Source organism: Balaenoptera musculus, chromosome X, assembly GCF_009873245.2.
Source record: "Balaenoptera musculus isolate JJ_BM4_2016_0621 chromosome X, mBalMus1.pri.v3, whole genome shotgun sequence".
NCBI classification, from domain to species: Eukaryota; Metazoa; Chordata; class Mammalia; order Artiodactyla; family Balaenopteridae; genus Balaenoptera; species Balaenoptera musculus.
In genome coordinates this window covers 16,676,097-16,703,698 of record NC_045806.1, presented here as the reverse complement: position 1 = coordinate 16,703,698, position 27,602 = coordinate 16,676,097, and the positions used below count along the sequence as shown (strand labels likewise).

The window sequence follows — 27,602 nt, the reverse complement described above, 5'->3', positions numbered from 1 at the left end:
TACCTAAGAGTTTTCCTTTCTTAAACGGGGGGCGGGGGGGGGGGGAGTAATCCTGCTCAGGGCAATATCACCTTCTATGTTCAAATAACTCTTTTTGTTGCCACCTGCAAGAAAAATCCCCCAGCCTCATTTGATTTTCCCAAATTCTCCCAGCCAGAGTGAGTGGTTGCACCACTCTTGGATTTAATAAATGAAAAAACGAAAAAAGTTTATTGTTAACCAAAAGGAAAAAAATTTGCTTTCTTTTCTTTTTGGGCAAAAGGAAGGAGGATAGTGTTTTCCCAAATCAATTCACATACTTAACAAGTTGATCTTATGTGCGAGACAGCTGTGCTAGTGGTACTTTAGCCCATTATTAAGTTCATTTAATGCTTGCTTAACTCCTGCAATGTGACCACTGTTCACACTACTTTTACAGATCAATTCGCCGTTTTAAAAGTTATTCCTCTAGTTCTCAAGGTAAAAGGAAATGAATAAAAATTGATACCGAAATCAACTTTTCAGTATACAGTTTGATTTATTTTTAAAAGGTAAGTTCACCCTTTGAGCGGCGTATTTAGCGCTGGACAGTGTTAGACACAGTAACTCTTTTCAACTATGTATGTTTTTACTAAAGAAAGAATGTTAATTGGAATAATTGATCACCGTTGGGGGGCTAATTTACCTTAAACTAACCAAATTGACCAACTTCTTTTCGCTGTAAGGAATGGTAACGTGGCTTTGCAATATAAATGAAAGATAAATTAGACACTTTGTACATAAATGAAAAACAATACACAACTCCTTATCTTCAAACTTCTGCAAGCTGGTTTTACCGTCAGGAGTTACAGAGACGGTGGCTGCCAAATTAGCTGAGTTTTGGGTCCAGATTGGATTTGCAGCACTTGAATCAGCATGTTGGGGGAGGTGACAAAATCACGAGCTCAGTCCTCCCCACCCCCACCCAACAGACCACGCTGAGCCTGCCCAGATGTTGCTCAACCCTGAGCTGTCCCCCTGAGTCCAAGGCTGCGGGAGAGGGCGCGCAGCGAGTATTTCCGGCCGCCTCCTCAGGCTCCCTGAACAGATGGAGCCTCTTCAGGTGGCCGCGAGGCTCCAGCCCGGGCCTCGAGCCTGTGCCCAGGGGCGCGCAGGCGAAGGCAGCAGAGAGAGCCTAACACCTGCCTCTCTCGGCCCAGAGAGAAACCTTGCACCGCCCGCGCAGACCTGGCCGGCTAGGTGTGGGGCTCTAATCTCATCCTCACACCTGCGTTAGGGAGGAAGGCCAGGGCTCTCCAGGTGTGCGGGTCCCGCGAGGATGAAAGGAAGCTGTTAAAAGGCGTGCACCAGGAGCGCAGCGGGGGTCGTGCTGTGGTCGCCCGGCGTGGGAGGACCGGGAGGCCTGGGCCGAGGCCTGAGGGGATGGAGGCACTGGCCGGCCTGGAGAGTTCCCTTTACTTTTTTTCTTCTCCTTGTAGGGCGGTTAGCCGATGGCTGCGGTAGCTTTCCACTCAGCCTGGGGACTTTTACACAATTCTGCCCGGACGCACTGAGCTCGCCGCGGCACCTGGCGCGGGGAACAAGGGGTCGAACCCTCCGCCCCCTCCCCCCAACCCACTCCAGACGCCCAGGCTTCTCTCCTCAAGTTCTCTCCGTCCTCGGCCCTCCGTTGCCTTCTGGGGGTTGGGTTTCCTTAACCTAGGGCTTCCCTATCTCGGGCGGGAGGAGTTAGAAGCCCTCCCTCTCCCCCCTCCTCCACCCACCGCCAGGCTGATTTTTAATCTAATCTTTTATTTAAAGTCAACAGAAGAGCAGGAACCCCGGGCTCCTGCCAACAAGATATTTATAAATAATTCCCCAACCTCTGCCGAGAGGGGCAGCCTTAAAGAACCTCCTTGTTTTCTCCTTCGTGAGGGATTTAGGCAGCGGAGAGCCGGGGAGGGGGCGCGCTTGGAGGGTCGGGCCTGAAGCCCGAGGGCTCTGCGGACTTGGGGCGGGGGGTCGACTCATGCAAGACAAACTAATTCCAAATATTAAAAATATAACACAAGAGCGTCAATCTGGAGAGCCTTGACTCAAACCGAGAGCCGAACCCCCAGGCGGCTCCGGGACACATACCCTTCCGTGTCCCCGTCGTGGGGGGTGGAGGGGCAGGTGAATGCCCATCGTGTGACCCTGGGAGAGGGCGGGTCCTGGGCTACTACGGGATGTGCCCATAGACTCGGCGCGCCCACGTGCACCCATGGAAGAATCGCGCCGAAAAGACACCCGACGCCCCCTCCCCGGGTCCTCGGCACTGTACTGCGCCCCCTGCGCCTCGCCCATCTCTCTCCCCAGCTGGGCGGGGACCACTCCTCTGCATCCCCGAGGAGCCTTCAACCTGCTCGGACTCGCGGCACTTAGAAACTCCCAGCCTTTCGCACCTCCTCCCTTTTCCCTCTTTCCCCCACCTCCTGCCGACGCCCCCAGATCTCTCCCGCTCGCCCTTCCAGAAAGAAGGCGAGGCCCAGAAGCAGAGGCTGGGGCGAGGAAGGAGGGACTAGCGGAGCGCCGCGGCCAGGGGCGTGTCTTCCCAGGCCCCGCCCCCGGGTGCGCGCGGCGGTGGCGGCGGCGGCCGAGCCTCGCTCTGAGAGACAGGTATCGCTTAGGCGCCATGTTGTGAGCGGAAGTAGGGGAGCGCGCGGGGGCTGCTGTTCTGCTGGGAGCGGGCGCGGGAACCGGCGGGGGGGCGGAGCTGTAGTCCCGGCGGCGGAAGGAGGAGAGGAAGAAAGGGGCGAGACCCGGTGCCCGGCAGCGGCGCGAGGCTCTCGGTCGGCGCGCGGGCGTCTCCAGCCGGGCGCGCGGCGTTCGAGGGTCGGTGTCGGCGCCGAGCCCTCTCCCGGGCAGCCGCCGCTACTGCTGCAGCTGCTGCCGCCACTGCTGCCGTGTGGCTCGGGCGGCGACGGAGCGGGGCCGGCCGCGGGGCGGGCGGGGAGGGAGGAGGCGGTGAAGGCGGCGGGCCGGGGGGGAAGATGCCGCTGGCGCAGCTGGCGGACCCGTGGCAGAAGATGGCTGTGGAGAGCCCGTCCGACAGCGCTGAGGTGAGTGCAGCCCGGCGGCCGGGGCCGGCGCGCCCCCTCCCCGCGCCCCCGCCAGTTCGCTCCCCACCCGGGAGCCGACCACTCGGCCCCTTCCTCTGCCGCTCGCGTCTCCCCTCGGTTCGGGATTCCGGTTTGGATAGTTGGGGTTGATCTGTTTGCCCTTCTGTTCCTCCCACCCGCACTCTTCCCTCCCTTCCCTCGCTCGGGGGGCTGTGGTGTGGTGGCGCGTGGGGTTTGGAGTGGGCGCCGGGGCTCTGCAAGAAGCCGATTTTCATCAACTTTGCGTGGGGGGAGCGGGAGGCGGAGCGGGGGCTGGCGAGGAGTTGGGAAGTTTGGCCCTGCCTGGTCGGGGGCTTCCCTGGACCCTGGTGACTTTGGGGGATGCGGGAGGGGTGTGGATTGGGTTCGCTGGGGAGAGGGGACTCTCGAGTCCGGCCGGGGGAGAGGGTTGCCCCGGGGAGCCGGGCGCGCGGGGGCAGGAACGGCCCAGGGCAGGGGTGGCGACCTGTGAGGGTTTCGGGCAAGGGGTGCGGGACAGCCAAGGATTTTTGCCCCCCCCCGCATCTGCCGCAGCGGTTTCTGCTGCTGTAAAGGAGAGAGTGGAAGCCTAAGGTTCTCCATCCCCCCCCCGCCCCGTTTCTGAGGTCCCTGATCTCGAGGACCCCGTCCCTGCGAGTTTAACTTGAGTTTCCTGTCCATGGAGGTGAGAGGGTGTTATTCAAGGAGATCAGCGGCCGCAGTAAAGGGGTTTCTGGTTTTCCTTGTCCGCGATCTGGTGACCGTCCCTGAGATACCCACCCGAGTGACCCAAACCCAAACACTGTGCCTAAACAGGGTTAAACAGAATTCCCCCGGCTCTTCGCAGCCGCCCCTGTCCCAGAACCAACTCGGGGTCTGCGAAAATAATCCAGACAAGACCCATTCCAGGGCATCAGCGCTCCTCTCCGGAGCGGAAAATCAGTTCCTGATGGTGGCGCGTCTGTGATTCTTCCTTCTTGACTTTTTGCTGTCTTCTATTCCCCACAGCGGACTTTGGGGGATTACAGGATGATAGGCTGCGTGTGTGTAATAGTTACTGAGTGAGTGACCCCATTTCTGGAAAGCATGACTGAAGCGCGGGGGTGGAATGGGGCAGGCTCTGATGAGTGGTGTACTTGGCGGCAGCCGCTGCCCTGCCGGCCTCCGCAGTGTGAGAGGTGGATAGGGTTACTGGTTACGTCAGTAAGACCGAGGCTCAGTTTGATCTGAGATGCGGGACACTTGCATTCTCGGGTAGAATAGAGGGGGAGGCGGACGGAGATCAGTTCAGATCACTTTGCACTTTTTCCCTAGTCACCTCCGCTGCTTTATAAAATGTTTACTTGCTCTCTCTTTATCGCAAGCAGAATTGTAATAGTGCTTACGGTTGGTGCTTAGTATTTTGCGACTTGGATCATATTTTTAAAACCTAAACGAAACGCTGCTCTTTGAAAACACATTAATAGATGTTTCCTGAAAAAAAGATTTTTAAAGGAAATCTACGAGAATTTCATTTAAAATTGTTAGCCAGTCTAATACTGTGAATTTTTGGTAAGAAAATCAAATTTAGAATGTTTAATCATCTTTGGAATTGGATAGTATGAAACGTAGTGCTCCCCGGGCTCTTTCCATTCATTTTTTTCCTTCAGAAAAATTTTTGCATTAAGTAATATAGCTAAAAGGTTATATTAAGTAATATAGCTAAAATGTGTCCTCAGAGTGCCGACCTTGTGGAAGGAAATTGAATTTGCTTTGAGCCTGATTTTTAGATGCAAACGTTAACATTTGCAACTCGTAATCAGTCCACATTTCTGCTTGGCACGCATCAGTGTGTAAAAAAAAAAAAGTCATTTAAAATTCCACCTGATCCTTTTTCTATATAGCATGCAATTGGATAAAGAAAGCACAAAGCTAATGTTTATTTAGCACTTACTATATGCCAGATACTGTGCTTACTGTGCTCATGCTATTTCATTTTATCCTTCCTATGACCCAACAGAGTAGGATTATGGTCCCCATTGTTACAGATTAAGAAACTGATCTCAAAAGTTAAGGGCACAAAGATTATAAATAGTAAATGGTGGAGCCATAATTCAGAGCCAGGTGGATATAATTCATGTGCTTTGCTTTATGCTAGGGTAACTGTTTCAAATCTTTTGTGGAAAAAAATCAGAGTATAAATAAGTAAACCGGTAGTTAGAGGTCAAGTATTTTTCAAAAACAATTATGGTATTATAAGATGTCTCATTTGTTAAAGCCTAGTTATTTCAGTTACTGTCATGGTTTCCGGAACCTGGCAGATAGGTTCCCACAATTTGCCATTTTCAAGTAATTTTCTTGATACTCTGGCATAAGGTATGTCAATCAGAGCCAGTGTTGCCTAGATTTATTAAAATTAGATTTTAACAAATTGCCTTTAGATATTTATTGCCTTTGGTTGTTCAGCTGTTTCAAGTAAATTACTTCTGATGCAAATTTGGAAATACTGAAGCCAGTAAGGAAAAGGTTGAAAATTTTCATTCGGAAGTCTGATATTGGACTTAATATTATGCTTAGCATTATGCCATCTCCTCCCCAGTAAGTTCTTATCGGTGAATAGTTGTATTTTACTATTTTTAAAAAATAGTCATTTGAGTAAAAACACCAGATTGTTTCTCTTCAGGCTAAAAGATTTCAGGGTTGATCTCTATAGAAATTTACATTTATGGTCTCTTCCCTAGGAGACTGTGAATTCTTCAAAGCTGAGACTTCTTTTTTTTCTCTGTATCCTCAGCTCTTAACGCAGTGCCTGGCGCATACATAGTATAGGCCCCCTAGATGACTGATGAATTAATTATGAAGGTCAGGAATAGGGTAATTATCAATTTTATCTCTGTTCTTAGCATTTTAATCTTACATTGAAATATGAGCAATCTTAAAAGAACTGAGTACCTCACTAAAAGTACAGGCAGTTTCTTCATTCCTTTACATGTCTTCTTGACCTCACATGGGTCTCATGGTGCTCAAAACAAAAAAACCCTTGTGGTTGAACTCAAACATGGGTCAGAACATGATAGGCTAGAACTATGCCAAATGTTTAAAGAAGCAAATTTAGAATAATAAAGGAAGTACTATGTAAGCAAAGTCAAGGTTGGTACAAGATTAAAAACAAAATAGCTTCCTAAATAGTCCAGGTGAATTCAGAACTCTTTAATGAGTTAAAGACGCTAGTGTGTTTTTGAATATTTGACTGTTTAGGAGATGGATATCAAGGGATTGTGGCTATTCTTTTCTACAAACTCTTGCCACTGCTGTTAGGGACATTTACTGGATCATAAACCTGACCTAAATAAAGTGACACCTTTTTCTCATTTTTAGTAAAGATAAATTATAGTAAACGTAAATATGAACAATTTTCAAAAATAATAAAATTAAGGAGGTTCTTTTTGCTTTATAGAAATGTGTTATATAAAAATAGCTACCTCGAATTCCTTTAAATGACAAGTTCCATAGTGCATTGAAAAATATTAACTGTATAAATATTTTATTTATAAAAAACGAGACCCTTGTTTTGGAAACCATCTTCAGTGGGTGTGCAACCATTTTTAACCTCAAAGATTTTATTGGATTCTGTAATATTTCCACTGTATCAATATTAGGTTTCTTATGTTTCATCTGTAGGGAAAAACATTCTATTAAAGTGTGATCTTTGATTTTGAAAAAAAATGTTTTATTAAGTTTCTTTTCCTTTTCCTGTTTCATTTTTACCACCTTTCAGGTTTTTTTCTTTCCCCCAAGTGAAGATCTGAGGAGAGGACAGGTATTGTTACATGTCAACTGTCGAGTAACTGTGACACTTTATTGAACACTTTGTTGTTTTCAGTGATTATAATATCAGTTTTTGTTAAACTAGAATTTAGGAAGGTTTGCATTATTTTGGCAGCTTGATCCTATACTGATGGGGTTAATCCAAAATGAGATACTTCTTTGATACATTTAAATTTCAAGATAAAGAGAGAAACTTATCCAATTAAAGAAACAAGTATAGGCAGACTTTGCCTTTTCATTAGTATGTTTCTGGAAATCACAATGAGTATATCTTATTTTTATATAAGAAGAGTGGCATAATTGGGATGTGCACTCTTGACCAAGGACATGACATTCAGTAAATTATAGAATGATCAAAAATATAGCAGATCATTTATCAGAAGTCTGAATTGCAGAAGAGTTGTTCTAAAGATTTTTTTTTAATTTATCATCCACTAAAAAATTTATACCATTGTGATCATTGACAAGATTTGCTCTAGAGTTCCATGTTCAGGGACATATGATCTTCCAGGCTGTGAATGATGGATGACGTCAAGTGGCCCAGTTTGTCCAGTGCAGACTGGATGCTTTAGACCCAGTGGTTCAGATTACAGTGTACAACAGTGACATCTTGGTGGTCTCTTGGTAATGCATGAGTGTGATAGTGCTCAGTTGTTTATGTGTTTTGGTGGATGACAAGTTTTAAAGCATTGGAATACAATCGAGCAAATGTATATTTTACACATCCCGTTCCCCATTTCATGTAATAGAAAGAAAAAACAAGCAGTTGCATTTTAATACTTGGCATTAAATTTATCGCGCCCCCCCCCATCTTTAGGAGTTGATACAGTTTCCTGTGTCTTTCGTTAATCTGGAACAGTTACCAAATCTCAGATACTCTGGTTTTTCAATTTAATACCAAATAGCGTAGAAGCAAAGATAAAACAACTGTAAATTTTAATTGTTAAGTAAAATGTGTCAAGTTAACAAAACAAATACAAATATACCATATTCTTTGTATAAAACAGGATAAAATGTATCTATATAGAACATAACTATCATTTAATACATTTGGCTATTTTAAGCAAATACATTAGTTACTAGCAATTAAATATTTCAATTTTACTTATTCTACTTTGTGGGATAATTTGGATGTATGGCAAAGTGTTAAAGAACATAAACTTTGGAGCCATGAAGACCTGGGTTTGAGCCCTGTCTCTGCCACTTAATATCTTTGTAATCTTATGCAAGTTATTTAATGTCTCTACGCTTCAACGTCCTAATCTGTAAAATAGGCATGAAAATAATATCTACCTCTTGGGGTTGTGGTGAGAATTGAATGATAATATATGTAAAGCACTTGGGTCAGTACATGGTTTGTGTTTAATAAATAATAATTATAATGAATCATCTCTCAAACAGCACTGTCTTAGGAAGTTCTCTGTTTTTCCTCTAGGGTAATTTTTCCAGAATCAAACAGAACAATTAAAAATGGTTTGTTTGATTGATCTGTTTAAAGAGAGCCTTTATAATATCTGAATATAACTGTAAGGGTAAGGTGAACAGAAATCTCTTGAATCTTATCCTTTTTTATATTGTTCCCCTCTTCAATATTGTCTTTAGAGGGGGGAAACACATAAAAAACATTTTGAAGAATATGTGTGGAAGAAGGAAGAAAAGAAAGCATGTTCATATTTCAACGTTGCTCAATTTGGAAGCCCTCTCACAGTCCACGGCATGTCGTTGTTTAATCAGCAGTGGCTTTTTTCCCTTAGTGATACATAAGATAATAGTATATCTCACACACGATGGTGTCTTATAATTGTTGAAATATGATATACCCTATATGTCAACCTCTTGAAGGAAGTGTGTCTCTGAAGAAATAAAGTCAATATATAGCACCAATAGGTAGAATTTTAACTTACTTTCTAAAAAGTACCAAAACAGAATGTGCACACCTTTTTATATTTTAGGATCAGTTCTGTTAATTTCATTTTTTAGGGACAGAAATTAATATGGCATACTTCCCTCCCCATTACTATAAACACATTTATTTTGGTTATTTGAATATGCCATGAGTGACTGGCTTTTCCTGTCTAGAAATTCAATCCTTTGGATTTTGTTCTGTTATGTGATACTGGTACTTAAGGAACTTTCAATAGTACACATGGTATTTTCAACTGAGAAGTCTCTGAAAATTTTCAAAATGTGTCTGTGCCCCAACAACCATCTTCTCCCTCCAGAAAAACCAAAGGAGCGTGACATAATCAAATAAATTTGGGGATTGTGGAATTAAATGAGATCTGACCAATGTCTTTGCTGCATAACATCTTAGGACTTTTAAGATGATGATGTACATGATGAATCTGCAAAAAGGAAATAGCTCACAGCATTTGAGACTTGATGTCAGCACCCCTTTTTCATGAACCATCTATTGAAGTCTCAAAGGACACAAGTGCTTTGCAGAACACAGTTTTGGAAAGTCTGATAACTACAGTAACATGATCCAGTATTGCCTGGAAACAAGCTGTTATGTTTAATTGACTGTATCAAAGCTTTTTTTCTGTAACTGTCAAACAAGAGTTTTTGTTTCATTTTGAATTGGAGTCTTTCTAAATTAATTTGTGTAACAATTTTCCATCTTAATAGTGGACTAAAAATTTAAATGCAGTAGTTTAAATAAAAGTTTTAAATAATTTAAACTTTTAAAATTCAGTGTTTTGAAAGGTAATGGTCATATTCTACCTTAATATCAAGCTAATTGCCCCTACTAAACGGCCCCCTCATGGACTTACTCTGTAATTTATTTTTAATATTCATAGTTTTTAAAAACTCTTATCATTTGCTATTTTATGCTGCTGTCAATCTGTCTACTTCTCCCATTCTTTTTTAATTAATTGCTTCAAACTTGAAGTTACTAGAAAACAGCTAGGGTTAATGATATTTTGTTGCAGCTGTTTTTAACTTGGGAACATTGTTACTTCATCTTTAAAAAAAAATTTACACTTACAGCTTACCAATAATGTAAAATGACTTCCTCACCCTTTTTCTGATCTCTGCCCATCATATACACATACCTCTGGAGTCAGGGGTATTTGAGGGGCGTATTACCTACTAACAAACAGTGATTTTATGCTTCAGCATACCATAACAGAATAGCTCAATTACTGGCATTACCTACTCTGAATATTTACCTTCTTCTCTTGAAGGTGTCAGCTAGAAAGGAATGTGAACGAACTAAAGATCAGGAAGCTAGCCTACTGCCCCACCTGGAGTCAGCTCTCCACATTGTCTTTTGGAGGGTATTTTTGTGTTTTGTTTTGCTTTTTCATGAAATAGTGCTAGTTTCCTGAATATTAGATAACCCTACACTTATGTGTAAATCCAAAAGCGCTTTTATACTTCGTATCAGTCTTCCCCTCTATTAGTATAAATAGAATTACAGCAGTAGCATAACTTAAATCAGATTTGCTCATCTTAACTAATACTCTATCCATGGTTTCTTACATACCTTAAAAATTAATTGCTTTATCCACCATGTTAATTGATTTTTATAATCTTACATACGATGATGGTCTCATCTTCATGTCTGACCTGGTCATCTAGATTTCTGTGAGCTTGCCTCTAATCCTTTGGCCCACAAAGCTTGTTATAGGAAACTTGGTTCAGTCATTTGATATGTGTTAGAAGCAGATGGCAAATGATAGCCTGAAACAAAAGTTCATTTTGACATTAATAGATTGAAGTGCACCTCAAGTGCAGTGTTTTGGGAGAAATCTTTACTCCAGAAATCTTGTAGAATCTCTACTAAAAACCTCAGTTACCCAGGATGTTATTTCACTTCTTCACGTTTAGGAGCAGAGGAGTCTACCTGAAAAGAATATAAAATAATAGGAAAGATTCACTTAAAAAAAAACCCAGCTTCTAGATGGGTACCATTCAGTAGCCACTAGCTAGCCACATGTGTGGCTACTGAGCACTTGAAATGTGGCCAGTATGGCTGAGAAACTGAATTTTTAAATTAACTTTAATTAATTTAAATTTTATTAGTCATCTGTGGCTGTTGGCTACCACATTGAACAGCACAGTTCTAGATTATAGAATTAGCACATACTGAACCCTTTTTTTCTACACCAGTGTTTTTCAACTCTACCTTTTATTACTTGTAGTTTGAAATTAATAGGCTAAAGCTTTTTCTAAATGAAAAATATATTTAATATGCTTTTTCAAATTATGTTTAATCAGCTTCGTCTTGTCTCTCTTCTACCCTGAAGATTTTGATAAGCCCTCCTAAGTGGTACATGCCCCTCAAATAACCATTCTGCACTTTCTACAACTTTACTAACTTTGCAATGATATTTCTCATTCAAGTGATAACATCGAAGCATTGGGGAAATTTAGCTATCAGAAATGGTGCATTTTGTTCACTATACTGTGCTAATTAATACTGGGAAAGTAGATTGGTTCATCTTGGAGATTAACATATACTGAATGCTCTCTCTGACTAGACGCTTTGTGTATATCTACTTGAATGAGGTAGATGTAATTAACCTCAACTTACAGGTGAGGAAACTGAAGCCTAGAGAGGTTAAGTAACTTGTTCATGGTTGCACAGCTATTAAGTGGAGGAGGCAGGGTTCAAACACCAAGTCTCGCAGATTGCAATCCCACTGATTTTCCACTAGACTGCCCTGCTCTGGTTGAAAACAGCATAGAGGTGAGTGACTCCGTCTATTTGACATCTCCTCCTAAGGGCGAAAGGGCCCAGGTGGTTTGTATTGAGCAGATGTTTTCATGGGAACGTATAGGGAGACTTAGAAAAGCAAAATTGATATTACTCTCCAAATACAGCATGGGTAAAATAAGCTTTTGTGAGCTGGCCTGAGAAACAGCATCGTATGTGACATCGTATGGGAAATTTTTTTGAGATTTCTAAACAACTATCTTACAAGTGAGAATTTGAAACAAAAACTACTGTACTTGGAAAAGGGGGTTTGCCCAGATGTAACTTAACACCTCTCCATACAGAAGCCCCTAGGTGTGTGCTTGAGTAACTGCTCTGTTTTTTAATTGCAGCTTATTAAATCATTACCTCTTTATATTTGCATCTTCTTTTCAGAAAAATCTATTTGACTTTCCCTCAGAGTGCCAGAAAACAGGATCTGGCACAACCTGAAAAAGTTGCCAATTACCTTGCTACAGTAAAAGAAAAGGAAATTTAAACGTTGATCATTGATGACTTTTTTTCCCGCTTTGGGTTTTTTAATTCTTAGGTTAAATAGCCCTAGTTAATCTTTTTAAAAATTGAGATATGATTTATATACCACAAAATTGTACCCTTGTAAAGTATACAATTCAGTGGTCTTTAGTATATTCACAAAGTTGTGCAACCATCACCACTATCTAATGCCACAACATTTTCATGACCCTCAAAATCCCATACTCATTAGCAGTTACTCCCTATTCCCTCCTTCCCCCAGCCCCTGGCAACTAATAATCTAATTTCTGTCTCTGTAGATTAGCCTATTCTGGACATTTCATGTTAATGGAATCATATGATATGTGGCCTTTGTGTCGACATCATTCACTTAACATAATGTTTTCAGGGTTCATCAATGTTGTAGCATGTGTCAATGCTTCATTTTTATGGCTGAGTAATCTGTTGTGTGGTTATAGCGGTTTTGTTTATCCACTTATCTGTTGGTGGACATTTGGATTGTTTCCATTTTTCGGCAATTATAAATAATGCTGCTATGAACATTTGTATACAAGTTTTTATGTGAACATGTTTTCAGTTCTCTTGGGTGTTTGCCTAGGAGTGGAATTGCTGTGTCATATGGTAAGTCTATATTTAATATTTTAAAGAACTGCCAAATTGTTTTCCAACTTGTTTGTATCATTTTACATTCACACCAGCAATGCATGAGGGTTTCAGTTTCTCCACATCCTCACCAACACTTGTTATTGTTTTTTTCATTATAACCACCCTAGTGTGTTTGAAAGTGGTATCTCATTGTGGTTTTGATTTACGTTTCTCTAATGACTGGGAATGTGAAGGATGTTTTAATGTGCTTATTGTCTGCTTGTATCCATAGTTCTCGTGCTTATTTTGCTGCTGATTTAGGGACTTAAATGGAGTTTCGCTCTAATGCTGATATAGAAGATCCTTATCTGTGTCATGTTATATACATAGTTCTCAGAAAACTTAGTTTCAGTTTGTACTTTTAAAAGATTTCCTTTATTTTTAGATGTGATAAATAAAAAGCTTTTTCTAGAACAATGGCTTTCCAGTTGGGTGAATAGAGCCCTACTTCACCTGGGCCACACCTTCTCCCAGCCAGAGCAGAGTTTCTAGAGGAACACAACAAAGAGTTAAAAGATTAATTATAAAAAAAATTATACAAAGAAAGCAAAAATTGAGGCAGTGATATTTTTCCTAACAGTCTCCTCAGTCTTGTTATACTATTGTATGGTTTCTTATTTAAAGCAAGAGTACAGGAATTAATTGAAGGTCAGTCAAAACAAAAAGTCTAGAATCTCTGAAATTAATTATAAGTCAACAAATAAATGAATTTTCAAGGATCCATCTCTTAAAGTGAGATATACAGGTGTTTCATTTAAAGAAGTGAAAATGCAAAGCAAAACCCCTGTTGGCCTTCTTTCCTTCAAGTTCCTGCTGGCTCTTGGTATAATTCAAGAAGAATAACTATCACAATGGATGTTGATAGCAGTAAGGGGGGTTACTTAAAGAGAGAAATGTCACAGGCAAGTTAAAAGTAAGATTTGCCTTGGATTATTAAAAAGAGGAGCTCAAAATGAGTTTTAAAGTGATCTTTTCCCCCTGGCTGTTCTGAATTTGTGTGGTATAGTACTAGGTGATAATGAATGAGATAGAATTCTTTCCTTTGGAATATTATAGTGTGAAAGTACTGAGGTGGACAGGCAGTTGAATAACATGAAGCAAGCTAAATTAGCCAGGAATGATAGAAACATAATTGGAACTTTAGGGGAAAGTTCTGATCTATGATGTTATAGCAGTTTTCCACAGTGCATTTTTAACCATAATGTGGAAACCTAGAAAATAAATGTCATTACCCCAAACACCCAATAAAGTTTCTTTTAACACACACACACACACACACACACACACACACACAGAAAATGTTACTTTCAACATAAAAATTAATCACTTGGCGGAGACTTCTGGTTCTGCCAAGATGGTGGAGTCCTTTTCCTCCTAGGTCTTCCTTTACAACTAAAACACCTAAGACATCACAACAAACAAGTACAGGAACACTCTGAAAGGTGGAAATTAGAAAGCAGACTGCCTACAGACTTTGGGATTAAAGGAATGACACAAATAGTGAGTTCCCTGGGTGTTCTTATTGCCTCCCATATATGCTGGACAGGGTGTTGTAAAAGCCTCCAACCTGGAACCACCAACAGGCGCAGACAAAAAGGGTTCCAAGAAAAGCCTGTTCTCTTTAGCCAGATGACTAAAGAAAGGGTGGGCTAACAACAGTAAACCTTTTTGGCAGTACCCACCCTACTGTAGCCAAACACCAACAGAAAAACCCCACCCTACTTCTAAGAAGCAAGTGGCAGCGCTTGGATTCCTCCACCCATTGGTGTTGGCTGGGCAGATCAGGGACCTAATCTCCCCTTCTCCCCTTCTCCCCTTCGCCGCCTAGCAAAAACAAACAGCACTTTGATTCCCCCTGCTCGGTGGCTTTGGCAGGTTGTGCAGGGACCTGATATTCCCTCACCACCACCCCTGTCCCACTTCCTACAGAAGGAGGTGGTGTTCTCACTAGGGTAGTGTCAGTGAGGTCCAGCAGCCAATTGAGCCTCCACTCCAGCCTGGAAGCAATGAGACATAACAAGGTGGTGTGAGGCAGGACTAGTCCCCACTAAGCCTCCCCCCGCCCTGTGTCGGTGAGGTCCACCCTCACCCAGCATCAACAAGGCAGAACAAGATGGTTGGAGGTGGCCTGGTCGACGCTGCTTCCCCCCTCCGCTGATGCGGTAGGGCCCAGGTGCCACCCCCATCTGGCATCTACAAGGTGGAACAGAGTGGTGGATGGCAGGGCTGATTGGCACCCCGCTTCTCCCTCTCCCCTCTCCTGTTGTCAGCTGGGCCTTTCAGGGAGCTGAAGTCTACCTTGAACTCCGCTGAACTCTGCTGAACTCCACTCTACCCTGCAGCAATGAAGCAGTGTGAGTCAGCCCTCCACTTCCCCTCTCCCTATTGTCAGTGGGGTCTGTCAGGGAGCTGAGCTTGCACCCCTACTCAGAGGCGATGAGGTGGTATGGGTTGGTGCCCCACTTTCACTGGGAACAAGAGTGAAGCTGAACTTCCATCCCACCCATCTGCAAAAAAGTAGTGTGAGTCATTGCTCCACTTTTGCCAGGGTGGTGTTGGCGGAGCCCAGCAGGAAGCTGAACATACACACTCACCCTGCCCTCACACTACACCTCAACTGGTAGACTGCCTGCTAAAAAAGATTAAATAGGATCCAGAGTCTTAAAATCTCCAAAATGTCCATTATACAGCTGAAGTTCACTTATACTAAGAACCAAGAAAATTGCATCATGAATGAGAAAAAAGGCACCAGATACCAGCACGGAGATGCTTCAGATATTGGAATTGTCTGACAAGGATTTTAAAACAGCCATCGTAAAAATACTTCAGTGAGCAACCACAAACACATTTGAAACAAATGAAAAATTAGTCTCAGAAAAGAAATAAAGCAGAAAATGGACACTTTAGAACCGAAAAATGCAATAACTGAAATAAACTTACTACATGGGCTCAATAGAAGAATGGAGGGACTTCCCTGGCAGTCCAGTGGTTAAGACTCTGTGCTTCCACTGCAAGGGGTGCAGGTTCGATCCCTGGTCAGGGAACTAAGATCCCACATGCGGTGCAGCCAAAAAAAAAAAAATGGAGGTGACTGGAAAGAATCAATAACATTGAAGATAGAGCAATAGAAATTACTCAATCTGAATAGCAGAGTAAAAATAAACTGAAAAATAAATGAAGAGTGTCTCAGGGGCCTGGGATCATTAACAGAAGATTTAATATTCATGTCACCACAGTTTGAGAAGCAGAGAAAAAAGGTGGACTTGAAGAAATAATGCCTGACATTTCCCCAGTTTGGCAAAAGATGTAAACCTACAGATTCAAGAAGCTGATTGAACTCCAAATAAGCAAAACTAAAGTAATCCACACCTAGACACATCAAAATCAAACCTTTGGAAATGTGAAATTGTTAAATGGGTATAGAATTTTAATTTTGCAAGATGAAAAATTCTGGAGATTGGTTGCACAACAATGTGAATATACTTAACATACTGAACTTTATACTAAAAAACAGTTAAGATGGTAAATTTCATGTTAGGTGTATTTTACCACAGTTAAAATTTGTTTCTAAATCAAACTAAAAGACAAAGAATCTTAAAAGCAGTTAGAACTGAACTATTACCTATAGGGGAATAATAAGTCAAATGACAGTAGATCCCACACTAGAAACCATGGAAGCCAGAAGGAAATAGCACACTGTTTTTTAAGTGCTGAAAGAAAAGATCTGGCAACCCAGAATTCTATACCCAGTGAAAATATCCTTCTAGCGTGAAGGTGCAATCAAAGCAGTCTCTGGTGAAGGGAAGCTAAGAGAATGTGTAACAGACCGTGAAGGAATGACTACAGGTAGTTCTTCAAGCAGAAAGGAAATGATAAAAGAAGGATCTGGAACATCAAGAATAACATGAATTCTACACATTCTGTTCCAGAAAATAGAAGAGGAAGCATATCACTACTCATTTTTTGAGGCCAGTATCATCCTGATACCAAAACCTAAAGACTACAGAAAAGAAAACTCCAGATCAGTATCCCTTAAGAACATAGACACAGAATCCTCAACAAAATGTTAGCAAAACAAATCCAGCAACATATAAAAAGAAGTATACAGCATGACCAAGTGGGTTGTATTCCAGGGGTGTAAGACTGGTTCAGTATTCAAAAAATCAATTGATGTAGTCCACCATATTAAAGTTGAAGAAAAATATTAATAATGTGCAAAACACATGATTAAAGACATACAGATTGGAAAGGAAGAAATAAAAATGTCTCTATTTGCAAGTGACATGAGGTCTCCAATGAAAATCCCAAGGAATCTACGTAAATCTAGAACTGATAAGTGAGTTCAGCAAAGTTGTAAGATACAAGATCAGCATACAAAAATAGTGTTTCTATATACTAGCAATGAATGTGTGGAAACCAAAATGAAAAACATAGTGCCATTTGTAATTGCTTTAAAAAAATTCTTAGGTATAAGTCTAACAAAACATGTGTAGGGCTTGTGTGCTGAAAACTAAAAAATGTTGTTAAATGAAATCAAAGGTCTAAATAAATGGAGAGGTCTACCATGTTCATACATTAGAAGACACAACATAGTAAAGATGTCAGTCCTCCCCAAATTCTTCTATAGGTTTAACACAACCGTATTCTAAAAGTTATATGCAAAGGTAGAGGAACTAAAATATCCAAAACAGGATAAAAATAAAGTGGGAGGAATCACTTTACCCAACTTTTAGACTTACTAAATAGTTTCAGTAATCAAAATTCTGTGGTATTGGTGAAGGGATAAATACATAGATCAGTGGAACAGAATGGAGAACCCAGAAATAGACCCAAACAAGTACGGCCAACTGATTTTTTTCAAAGGTGCAAATGCAATTCAATGAAGGAAAGATAGATAGCCTTTTCAACAGTGGTGCTTGGAGCAATTACACACCCATAGGTAAAACAGTGAACCTCAACCTAAACCTCACACCTTATACAAAAATTAATCCAAAATGGATCGTGGAAACTCTAAAACATTTAGAACTTAGATGCAAGAGAAAATCTTCGGGACTGTGGGCTGAGTGAAGGGTTCATAGACTAGACACCAAAAGCACAATCCATAAAAGAAAAAAATAATAAATTGGACTTGATCAAAATTCAAAATGTTCGCTCTATGAAAAAGAACCTGTTAAGGGGATGAAAAGACAAGCCACAGGTTGGGTGAAAGTATTTGCACACCTATATCTGAGACAGGACTTGTATCTAGAATATATATAAAGAACTCTCAAAACTTAACAGTAACAAAGGCAAATAGTCCAGTTAGAACCTGGACAAAAGAGATAAACAGACATTGCATTAAAGGGGATATATGGATAGCAAATAAGCACATGAGAAGACGTCAACATGGTTAGGTATCAGAGAAATGAAAATTAAAACCACAATGAGATATCTCTACATGCCTTTTAGGATACCCAAAATGAAAAATAGTGACAGTACCTAGTGTTGGTGAGGATGTGGACAAACTGGATCTTTCATACATTGCTGATGGGAAAGTGAAATGATACAGCCTTTCTGGAAAATAGTTTGGTCATCTCTTTAAAAACTAAGCATACACTTATTATATAACCCAGCAGTTGCACTCCTGGGCATTTATCCCAGAGAAATGAAAATGTATGTCCACATAGAAGTCTGTTCACAAATGTTCATAGCAGCTTTATTTGTAATATCCAAAAGTTAGACACCAAATGTCCTTCAACAGGTGAATAGTTAAACAAGCTGTGGTATGTTCACACCATGGAATACTGGAATACTACTAAACTAAAAGGAATGAATTATTGTACACACAACAACTTGGACGAATCTTCAGGGAATTCGTGCTGAGTGGAAAAAAGTTACATACCATATGATTCCATTTATATAACATTCTTGAAATGACAAAATTGGAGACTAGATTAGTGATTGCCAGGGTTAGGAAGAAGGGTGGGAGAGAGGTGGATGTAAAGGGGCAACACGCAGGATCCTGATGGCGAAGAACTGGTATCTTTACTCTGGTGGTAGATACAGGAGCCTATACATGTGATAAAATGTGTAACAATGAGCACGCACGCTCACACACACGCGAGAACCTGTAAAACCAGTGATATCTGAGTAAGGTCTGGGCATTGTACCAGTATAAATTTCCTGGTCTTGACAGGAAGTTGTGTAAGATGTAACCACTGGGTTAAAGGTATATGGGACCTCTCTATTATTTTTGCAACTTCCTGTGAATATATAATCATTTCTAATTTAAAAGTTAGGGGGAAAGTTGAGAAAGCATTAGATAAAATTCAGTGTCTATTCTCAATTAAAAACAGTAAAATAGGAATAAAAGGGTGTGTCCTTAACATTATTAAAAAATAGTCTCAGACCAGTAGCCAGCATCATGCTTGATGGAGACATATTATGGGCAATCTCATTAAAACTGTGCCTGCTGTTTTCACCTCTCTTTTACATTCTAGAAGAGTTTGCTAGTGAAGTTAGACAAGAAAATCAAAAAGTATTCAAAAAAAGGATAAAAGATAACTATTCATAGATGATATAATCATCTACTTAGGTAATCTAAGGAAACCACTAAAAAGGTTTGTGAAAACTAGTGATGGTCTAATAAGGTGGTATTAAACAGAATATATATTTAAAAATTAATAGTTTTCCTTGTTAGAAATGATAATGGGAAAAAAGATCTCTTTCAAAATAGCAGTAAAAATATTAAATGTCTGGAAATAAACATAAGCAAAGGGCAGGAACTAAATGAAAGAAAAAAGTTGTATTAAAGAATAAATAAGTTGTGAGAAAAGCTATGGTTCTTTAAATTACTTTCAGTAGGATTTGAGGTTTGTTATTTTCTTGTTTATTTTTTAAAAATTGAGGGTAGCTTTTCCTCTGTCTTGAATGAATGTTCCCAGATTTTTAGTTTTTTTCTAATTTCTTTAGGTTTCTTTTATTTTGTAGCTTATCTGGACAGTTAATACTAACAATTTTTAGTAGAATGCTCTTATTAATAGTGTTTATGCTTAATACATATACAGCTAGAATTCATTATGGAGCTGTAATTATAAACTATATTTCTCATTTTTCCAAAAATAAACCTTGCTGCCTGGTTGTGTTTATACCTATGGTACTTTTAAATATATATATGTATATATATTTAATGAGTGAGTAATTTGGATAGTTTTTTCCTAAGTAAGTTCAGTTCCAAACTTGTCTAATACACTTTGTGTTAAGGTACAGTTGATATTGCTTGGCTGTTAAGCTCTTTTTTATTGTGTATTTGAGCAAGTCCTAGTCTGTCTCGTTTCACTTACTGGCAAGCTATTATTGCTGTCGTTTTGTTCATAAGAATGTTTGTAAGACTGTGTGTAAGTTTAATTAAAGTGACTTTTAGTTAACAGTTATGTTATCAGTAACACATGTTGGGTTCAGTTCATCAAACATTTAAGCACCACTTGTTTTGCCGATGAGGAAACAGAGAGGTTCAGGTAATTTTGCCACAGTCACATAGCAAATAAAGCTTGGGCTTTGAAGCTCAGCATCATGGTGTATCTGTTTTAGATAGAAGGACTTCACTAAGCCTCTGGAAACCAGAAGAAATTATTAGACTTTTTCCTAAGACTTAAATTAGCCAAACCAAGTAATGCATTAATGAATTATCTAGTACTCAGATTTTTAGCCCTAGAAATGGAAGTGGATCCATTAGGGTAAGGGACTCATCAGAATACTCTCAAGTATTTGCATTTGTCAATTCCTCTGGCAAGATGAGCAGGAGGAAGGAGAAGCTAACACTTACTGGGCACCCAGCATGGCTAAGCGTACTAAACTTTATTACAACCTCCGGCATAACTGGTATTCAAATCTTGTAGATTAGAAAACTGAGACTCATGTTAAGTAGCTTGCCCAAAGTCACACCTATAATAAAGGGCAAAGCCAGGTTCTGAAACTTGGTATGTCAGGCTCCAAAGCCCATGATCTTTTCTCTACACTGTGATTTCCCAGACTTAACTAATCACAGGAGTCATCTAAGGTGCCTGTTTAAAAAATGAAATACCGAGCCATGGGGCTTCTGGAACTTCTGATTCAGTTTCAGTTTGAGGTAAGGCCAGGTAGTGTATTATTAACAGGAATCTTAGGTGATTCTGATCATCACACAGGTTTGGGAAACACTGCCAACTCCATGTGGTACTAAGAGGTGGGGTTTGAAGGTGTTAGGAAGGCAGAAATAGCACTGGGAGTACACAGAGGAGCTTAAAAAATAAGTTGACACTTTACTAGTAAAATAAGACTAGTAAGATTGGATTGTGGAAATTATAAAATTGCTTTAGGTTCCTTAATCTGCACAGAAAAACAATGTTTCATTTATTTTCTCTTTGTTAGTACTTCTCTTTCAGGTGACAGCATTTGTTACAATCCATTCTTTGGTATTATCCTTGTTTACACTTGAATACAAAGGTACCACTGAAGGATATAGATAAAACTGTATTTTAGGTGGAGAAAAGAAAGAAGGAATTAGAGTTAGAAATAACGTACAAAACAGCTTTAAATACAGAATTAGTAATTTCCTCAGGTGTAAACACTCCACAAAATTTTAAATACTTTTAATCCTTAAAGTCACAGGATTATAACATTTTCAAGCTGGAAGAGCCCTTAGATATCCACATATTTTATGCATGAAGGAACCACAAATCAGAGAGGCTTTAAGGGCTTGCCCACAGTTAGTGGTGGATTCAAATCCGTGCTGGCTAAGATTCCATTGAACTCTTATGGATTGCAGATAAGTACCAGAAAATAGTGACTTTTTAGAAATAAATTTAGTGGCAATCATGTTTACCTTATATTCCCTACTTTAACTGATTTTCTGGTTTCTTCCTTTTTAATTGCCCTCTCGAGAATATGAATATATTCAAAGGAGTCTCTTTTAGGAGATTATGCAATTTGAAATATTATGTCAGATCAATGATACGTTAGAAAAACAAACCATTACCTTCTTAGTGTAGTGTATTTAACAAACAGACATTTTCAGAACATGTGTTAAGGAAAGTTGTAGTCTCCTCCACTTTTTATTACAAAACTTTATTTTATAAATAGAGAAAAATGAACACAGCTAGATGCCTATACTTGAATTCTAACAGTAATATGACATCATTTCTGTGTAGTAGTGTGAGCTTTGGATTTCAGACTTGGGTCCAGTTGTCTTATCCGCAAACTTAATACCTCTGTGATCTTGGACAAGTTACTAATTCTCAACCTAAGTTTTTTCTTCTCTATATAATAACATCCCTCATGGTTTATTAATGATTAATTGGGATTAAATGAGAGAATATATGCAACATAGCCAACACTGTACTTTGAACAAAATAAGCATTGCATAAATGATAGCTGTTATTATTTATTTCCTTGAGCCAGTAGTTATTTAGAATAATATTGATTTCTGAATGAGTGATTTATTTCCTTATTCAGTTTTTTATCATAATCAGAAAATATCTGTACAGTTCCTGTTTTTAAGAATTTTGGATTTACTTCATGACCTAGAACATGGTCAGTCTTTTATAACTTTTCATAGATAACTTGAACCCATATTCTTTTTACATTATAAAATTCAATATCTACCTATTCTAATGTAAGTTACATCAAGTGCTTTGTCCTGTTTTATTCATTATGCTAGTTGATGTTAGTATGCTAAAATTTCCGCTTCCACTTGTGTCCATTTATTTCATGTTTTAGTCCCCAGAACATCTCCTTTTGTGTTTTGTGGTTAGGTTAGTCGGTGATTAAGTGTTCAGTACTATTTTGCATTTATTATTTTTAATGACTTGTTTGAAAAAAGTAACACAGGCTGATTGTAGAAAATCTGACAAACAGAAACATACACAGAAGGAAATAAACATCTTCATTCTTACTATGTATATTATGAAAAGATTTAAATGTGATTAAGAGTAGGGGTTTTAGAATCAGATTTAGGTTTGAATTTAAGCTCTACTTATTTGCTTTAGTCAGGATATTAGACTTTTTCATTTATTCAACAAATATTTGTTGAGCACTTACTGTATGCCAGCCAGGCATTTTGCTAGGGGCTGAGGATACAGTGCTTTAAAAGATTGACATACCCATCTTGGCTTAATGTCCTCATTTGTAAATTAGTGATAATGCCTCACAGAGTTCTTAGAAGCATCAAAGATGTAGTTGCCTGGTGTGCAGTAATTGCTCAGTAAATGATAGCAATTATTATTACTGTATGTATTAAGTACTAATTATATTTTTAGTCCAAATCAAATCACCTTTTTATTTAATCAGCGTAAGGTTTTTGCTTCACATTTTATTTTTGGCCTTAATAATACATACACTTGCTTTCTTCTTTTTCTTTATGCTTTTCTATTCTTATCTGTTTTTGTTTGGCTTTCTCTTTAAAGCAGTAAATACTGGTGTGGATTTTTTAAGCTTCTTAAAAATATAACCTAAGACTATTAAAATTTTTATTATCAAGCATTTCAAACACATACCAGAGTAGAGAGAATAGTATAATGAACCACCATATTTCCGTAGCCCAGCCTCAAAGATTATCAACTCATGGCCAGTCTTGTTTCATCTGTACTCCCCATCACACACACTACTTTCTCTCTTCCCCTCCCTGGCTCCAGTGGATTATTTTGAAGCTACTCCTAGATACATCAATTCAGACATAAATATTTACATTTATATTTCTTAAAAGATAAAGACTTTTTAAAACATTGAACATACCATCATCACTTATAAAAACAATAATTCTGTAATAGTATCCAATATCCAGTAAGGCACTTTGTTTTAATTAGATACTTTACATTTCTTACATTATTACTTTTGGAATTAGTTCTGTCATCTTATTTTAAGTATTTTATTCTTTTCCTTATGGTTTGTTTTTTCTCTTCTGCCTTATGGATTCGTTTGTTTGAAGAGGTTATGAAATATTGAAGAAAGAATTATGGAGCTGGAAAGACTTGGCTTTGAATCTTGCTTCTGCCATTCACAAATTAACTTTGCTGAGCCTTGGTTTCCTCATCTGTAAAATAGGGGTAATTATACCTACCTCCGTGCTTAGGGTTGAATGTGATGCCTGCATAAAGTACTATTCACAGTCTTTGCCAGTTATTATATTCTCCACTGATTTGGACTGCAATAAATAAGTATAATTCTCGGTTGTTGTATGCTTTTTCAAAGCATTCCAAAATTTATATTTATTAGGTAGTTACTAAAAGTAGTGGTTTTAAAATATCTTTTTAGGAAAGACAGAGAATTTAGAATCTTAGTTTCTCCCTTCTTCCACTGCCTCTTTTAATTTGAGTCCACATTAATTTATCCTGAGATTACAAATCTTACCTTTAACTTTCTAAAGGTTTATATTGTTTATATACTTATATCAGTTATTTATTCTTCATTATTGACCCTTTCTCCTCTATTGGGGTTAATTATTTTATTCAGTTATTTCTAGATATTAAGTTGGTATCAACATACTTCACCAATTCTTTCCTACCTCAGTATTCTTGAGTTCTTATTTTGATTCTCTTTCAATGGTCTAAGACATACCTTTGAACAGTTTATGAAAAAAGGTACTACCAGGATGGTGAAATTTTATAAGACTTTGGAGAACTAAGAAGAATTTCCTGTGATCTTTGTACATGAAAAAGTAGGACAAGGTATAAAATTCTTAGATCATAACTTTTCCCTTTTAACTCTCTGTAAGTCATTACTTCATTGTCTTCTGGCATTTTATTGTTGCAGAGGAGAAATCTGAGGTCAATCTGATTTTAGTTTCTTTGAAAATAACCTATTTTTTTCTGCTTGTATGCTTGTAGGATTATATCTTTATCCTTGAAATTTAAAAACATTTGCCAGGACATGTCTTGGTGTTGATGATCTCTGTTGAACCTTCTCAGTCTCCAGTCTCAGGTATTTTTTTCCGGAACTGGAAAGTTTTCTTATACTTTTGATTGATTAAACTGCTGGGTTTTTTTCTTTAGGAGCATCTGTTATTCATAGATTATTTCTACGTCTGTCCTCCATCGTTTTTTAATCTTTTCTTTCATTTTTTTTTCATTTACTCAAGTTTGTCCTCCTTGGCATGGATTCTGTTTTCTGCAGTGTCAGTTCCAATGCTTGCTATTCACAATGCAGATTTAATTTTGGCTACCGTGTTTTCGTTTCTTAATTCTTATCTCAACATACTCTTGTTTCATAAGCAGAATTCCCCTTAGGGGTACACTCCAAAAAAATGAGATGGATTCAGGCCTAAAAACGTATCTATTTTCTGAGGCCACAACCACAGGAAACCATCAGAGAGGAAAAAAAAAAGCTTCTGAAAGTTTCCTCTAAAACTTAATAATGTAAATATAACCAGTGGTCATTCCTACCCTAGTCTAGAAAATAGAATAGTCTTGAGTACTAGCAGACCTTTAGTTGCTAGAGGAATAGCAAAGCACATGTAAGGGCACCTTAACTAGAAATAAATGGATTTTTCTAATTACATTGATTGTTTTTCTCTTTATAAAATAATATATAATAAATGCATATAATTTTGAAAATACAGTACAAAGAAGAAAATCCTATGACCCAGGTAACTACTGATAAGATATATATGTTTTGCCAGTTACATGCACACATGTTGGGAGGGGGGTATGCAAAATTGGGATCATACTATTTAGTTTTGTATCCTTTTTAACTTAATATATTGCAATCATATTTTTGCATCATTAATTTTTCTTTGAGGCCCTGATTTTAACCATTGCATAGTATTCCTACATATGAATAGATGTATTATGATTTATTTAACCAGTCCCCTGTTGGTCATTTAGATTGTTTTCTATTTTTCAGTATAATGAGTATGATGAATATCACTGTACATAAGTCTTTATGCACATCTCTGATATTTCCTTAGGATAAATGAGGAGCTGATTCTTAATCCTGTCACATTGGTAAGGATTATATACATTCCTTATTAAGAATATAAAATGCTTGTTTCTTATTGTTTCAATGTGATTGCATAGAAGATTCTTTGGATTCTGAACAATTTGATGGTATCTTAACTGAAGTTTTAGAGAGGTTTCTCATGCCTCATCCTCAGCACCTTCACGGAAGTCCTATGGCATACACTTTGGACAGGAAAACCACTGCTGATATCAGGGAGTTCGGAAGGCAGATACACTTGTGGAAACTTGAGGACAGTATTAAAAAAAAAAAAAAAAGGCATGATTCTTGCTCATATCTACAACCTGGGTCTCCAAATTAGTACACTAGGGCTCTGGCCCCATTCTTTTCCTCCTCCCTTCCTGTTACTTTAGGCTGTTCTCTGTGAGGAATTCTTTTCTCCCAGTGTTCGTATATACATTTCATTTCCAGGGAGTAGGATGTCAGTAGATGATATGTCCTACTAAGTTCAAGGTAGCATTTTTGAATCACAGATCATTTTTTTAGTCCTAGTGGACTTATACAAGACAATCTCCTGCTGGACTCAGTGCATTTTTTCAGAGGTATCAAACAGCCAAACAGCCTGGAAATGTGCGTGGTTGTAACATGCCATTACAGCAAAACAATCTGTTTAATAGGGTTGCTTAAAATAAAAGTTTTTTTATTTAGAAAAATACTCTTATTTTTAACATTGCAAAATTTTCCTTAAAATACTTTGGGATATTCTAGAAGTCCTGAAACCTTCGTTCAGAATTACTGACTTGAATTGTTTATCCCCTTAAGAGCAGGAAAATTATCTTAAGTGATAATTTTATACCACAACATTAGAAGTTAATGTTGAAAACAATACCTGCTGAAACTCAAGCTAACAGTCTCCTTTTTCTGATTTGTTCTGATGAGGCCCATATTGTACGTTATTCTAATTTTTGACTTTTACACATTTCAGACTACCAGAGTAAAGCTTGATTAGCATTTCCTAACCTTTTCTAGTATTTCACATAATATTTGCATATGTACAGTCTGCCAAGATCTGCGATTTTTTGGCTGGAAGGCATTATGGTGGGATGAGAGAGGATAAATACATTTGCCTCACGTTTAAACTATTCTTTTTCATTTGTACTCACTCTTTAGCCACATTGTATAAAAATATATCACACATATGAATGATCTCTTCCACCCTGCTTGGCAGGAAATTGGCTGTAGTAAGTGGTGAAACAGGTATCTCAACACTCTCTTGTACTTCTTTATTGCATTGCACTTTGGAAGCTAACTGTAGAAATGTAAATATTACACAATTGAGGCCAAAGAGGGGACAGGATGTAGCATTTACTGAGCATCTACTGTCCCTTGGTGGGTCCTTTTAATTACAGCATCCCTGTGAATTAGATATTATATGCATCTTACAAATGAAGAAACTGAGGCTCAAAATGTTAAGTAACTTACCCAAGGTCAGGTAACTGCAGTAGTAAGTGACAGAACTGGGGTTTAAACCTGGTACTAGCCAGATTCAGACCACATGTTTTTTTCTATGTGTTTCTTAAAATTAGAGAAATAAATTTTCTTGTTTAATTGGTATTATTCCTTGAACTTTTGGAACTATAAGTATTACAATATTGAGTCAGACTGGTGGTCCATGTAACCTAATCTCTAGTGAAGTCGAGAGTCGTTTTTCAAAAGTGAAAATTCTTAGCTGCATAGGTAACTTTATACTCATTTCTATTAGATAGCATTTGAATCCTTGTTTTGGCAAAGTGATAGAAAAGGTTTGTTGAAATAAAGGTGCTTTTTTGGGTCGGTTTTGGTAAAGCTTCACTGGTATGTAGGATAACATTAGCTTTTATATTTTCCTGCTTTAAAAATTAAATTGTTCAAAATTTTAAACCTTTGGTAAACTCAGAAAGGAAGTAGATGTTTTTGCAAAAAGTAGA

At 38.8% G+C, this 27,602-nt stretch overlaps 1 protein-coding gene across 5 annotated transcripts in view; it reads left to right on the top strand.

Moving 5' to 3' along the window:
- The first annotated feature begins 2,944 nt into the window (after positions 1-2,944).
- RPS6KA3 (ribosomal protein S6 kinase A3) overlaps positions 2,945-27,602 on the top strand; it is a 107,286-nt gene continuing 82,628 nt past the window's right edge. The window contains exons 1-3 of one of the 5 annotated variants that reach the window (XM_036839382.1): positions 2,980-3,059; positions 24,567-24,660; positions 25,646-25,682. Coding sequence is in view for 1 of the 5 variants with exons in the window: in XM_036839388.1 (XP_036695283.1) it covers positions 2,991-3,059 (69 nt within the window). In the remaining 4 variants the exon portion in view is untranslated. Of the gene's footprint in view, positions 3,060-24,566; positions 24,661-25,581; positions 25,683-27,602 lie in introns of all 5 variants that reach the window. The other 4 variants (XM_036839383.1, XM_036839386.1, XM_036839384.1 and 1 more) reach the window with 4 other exon arrangements.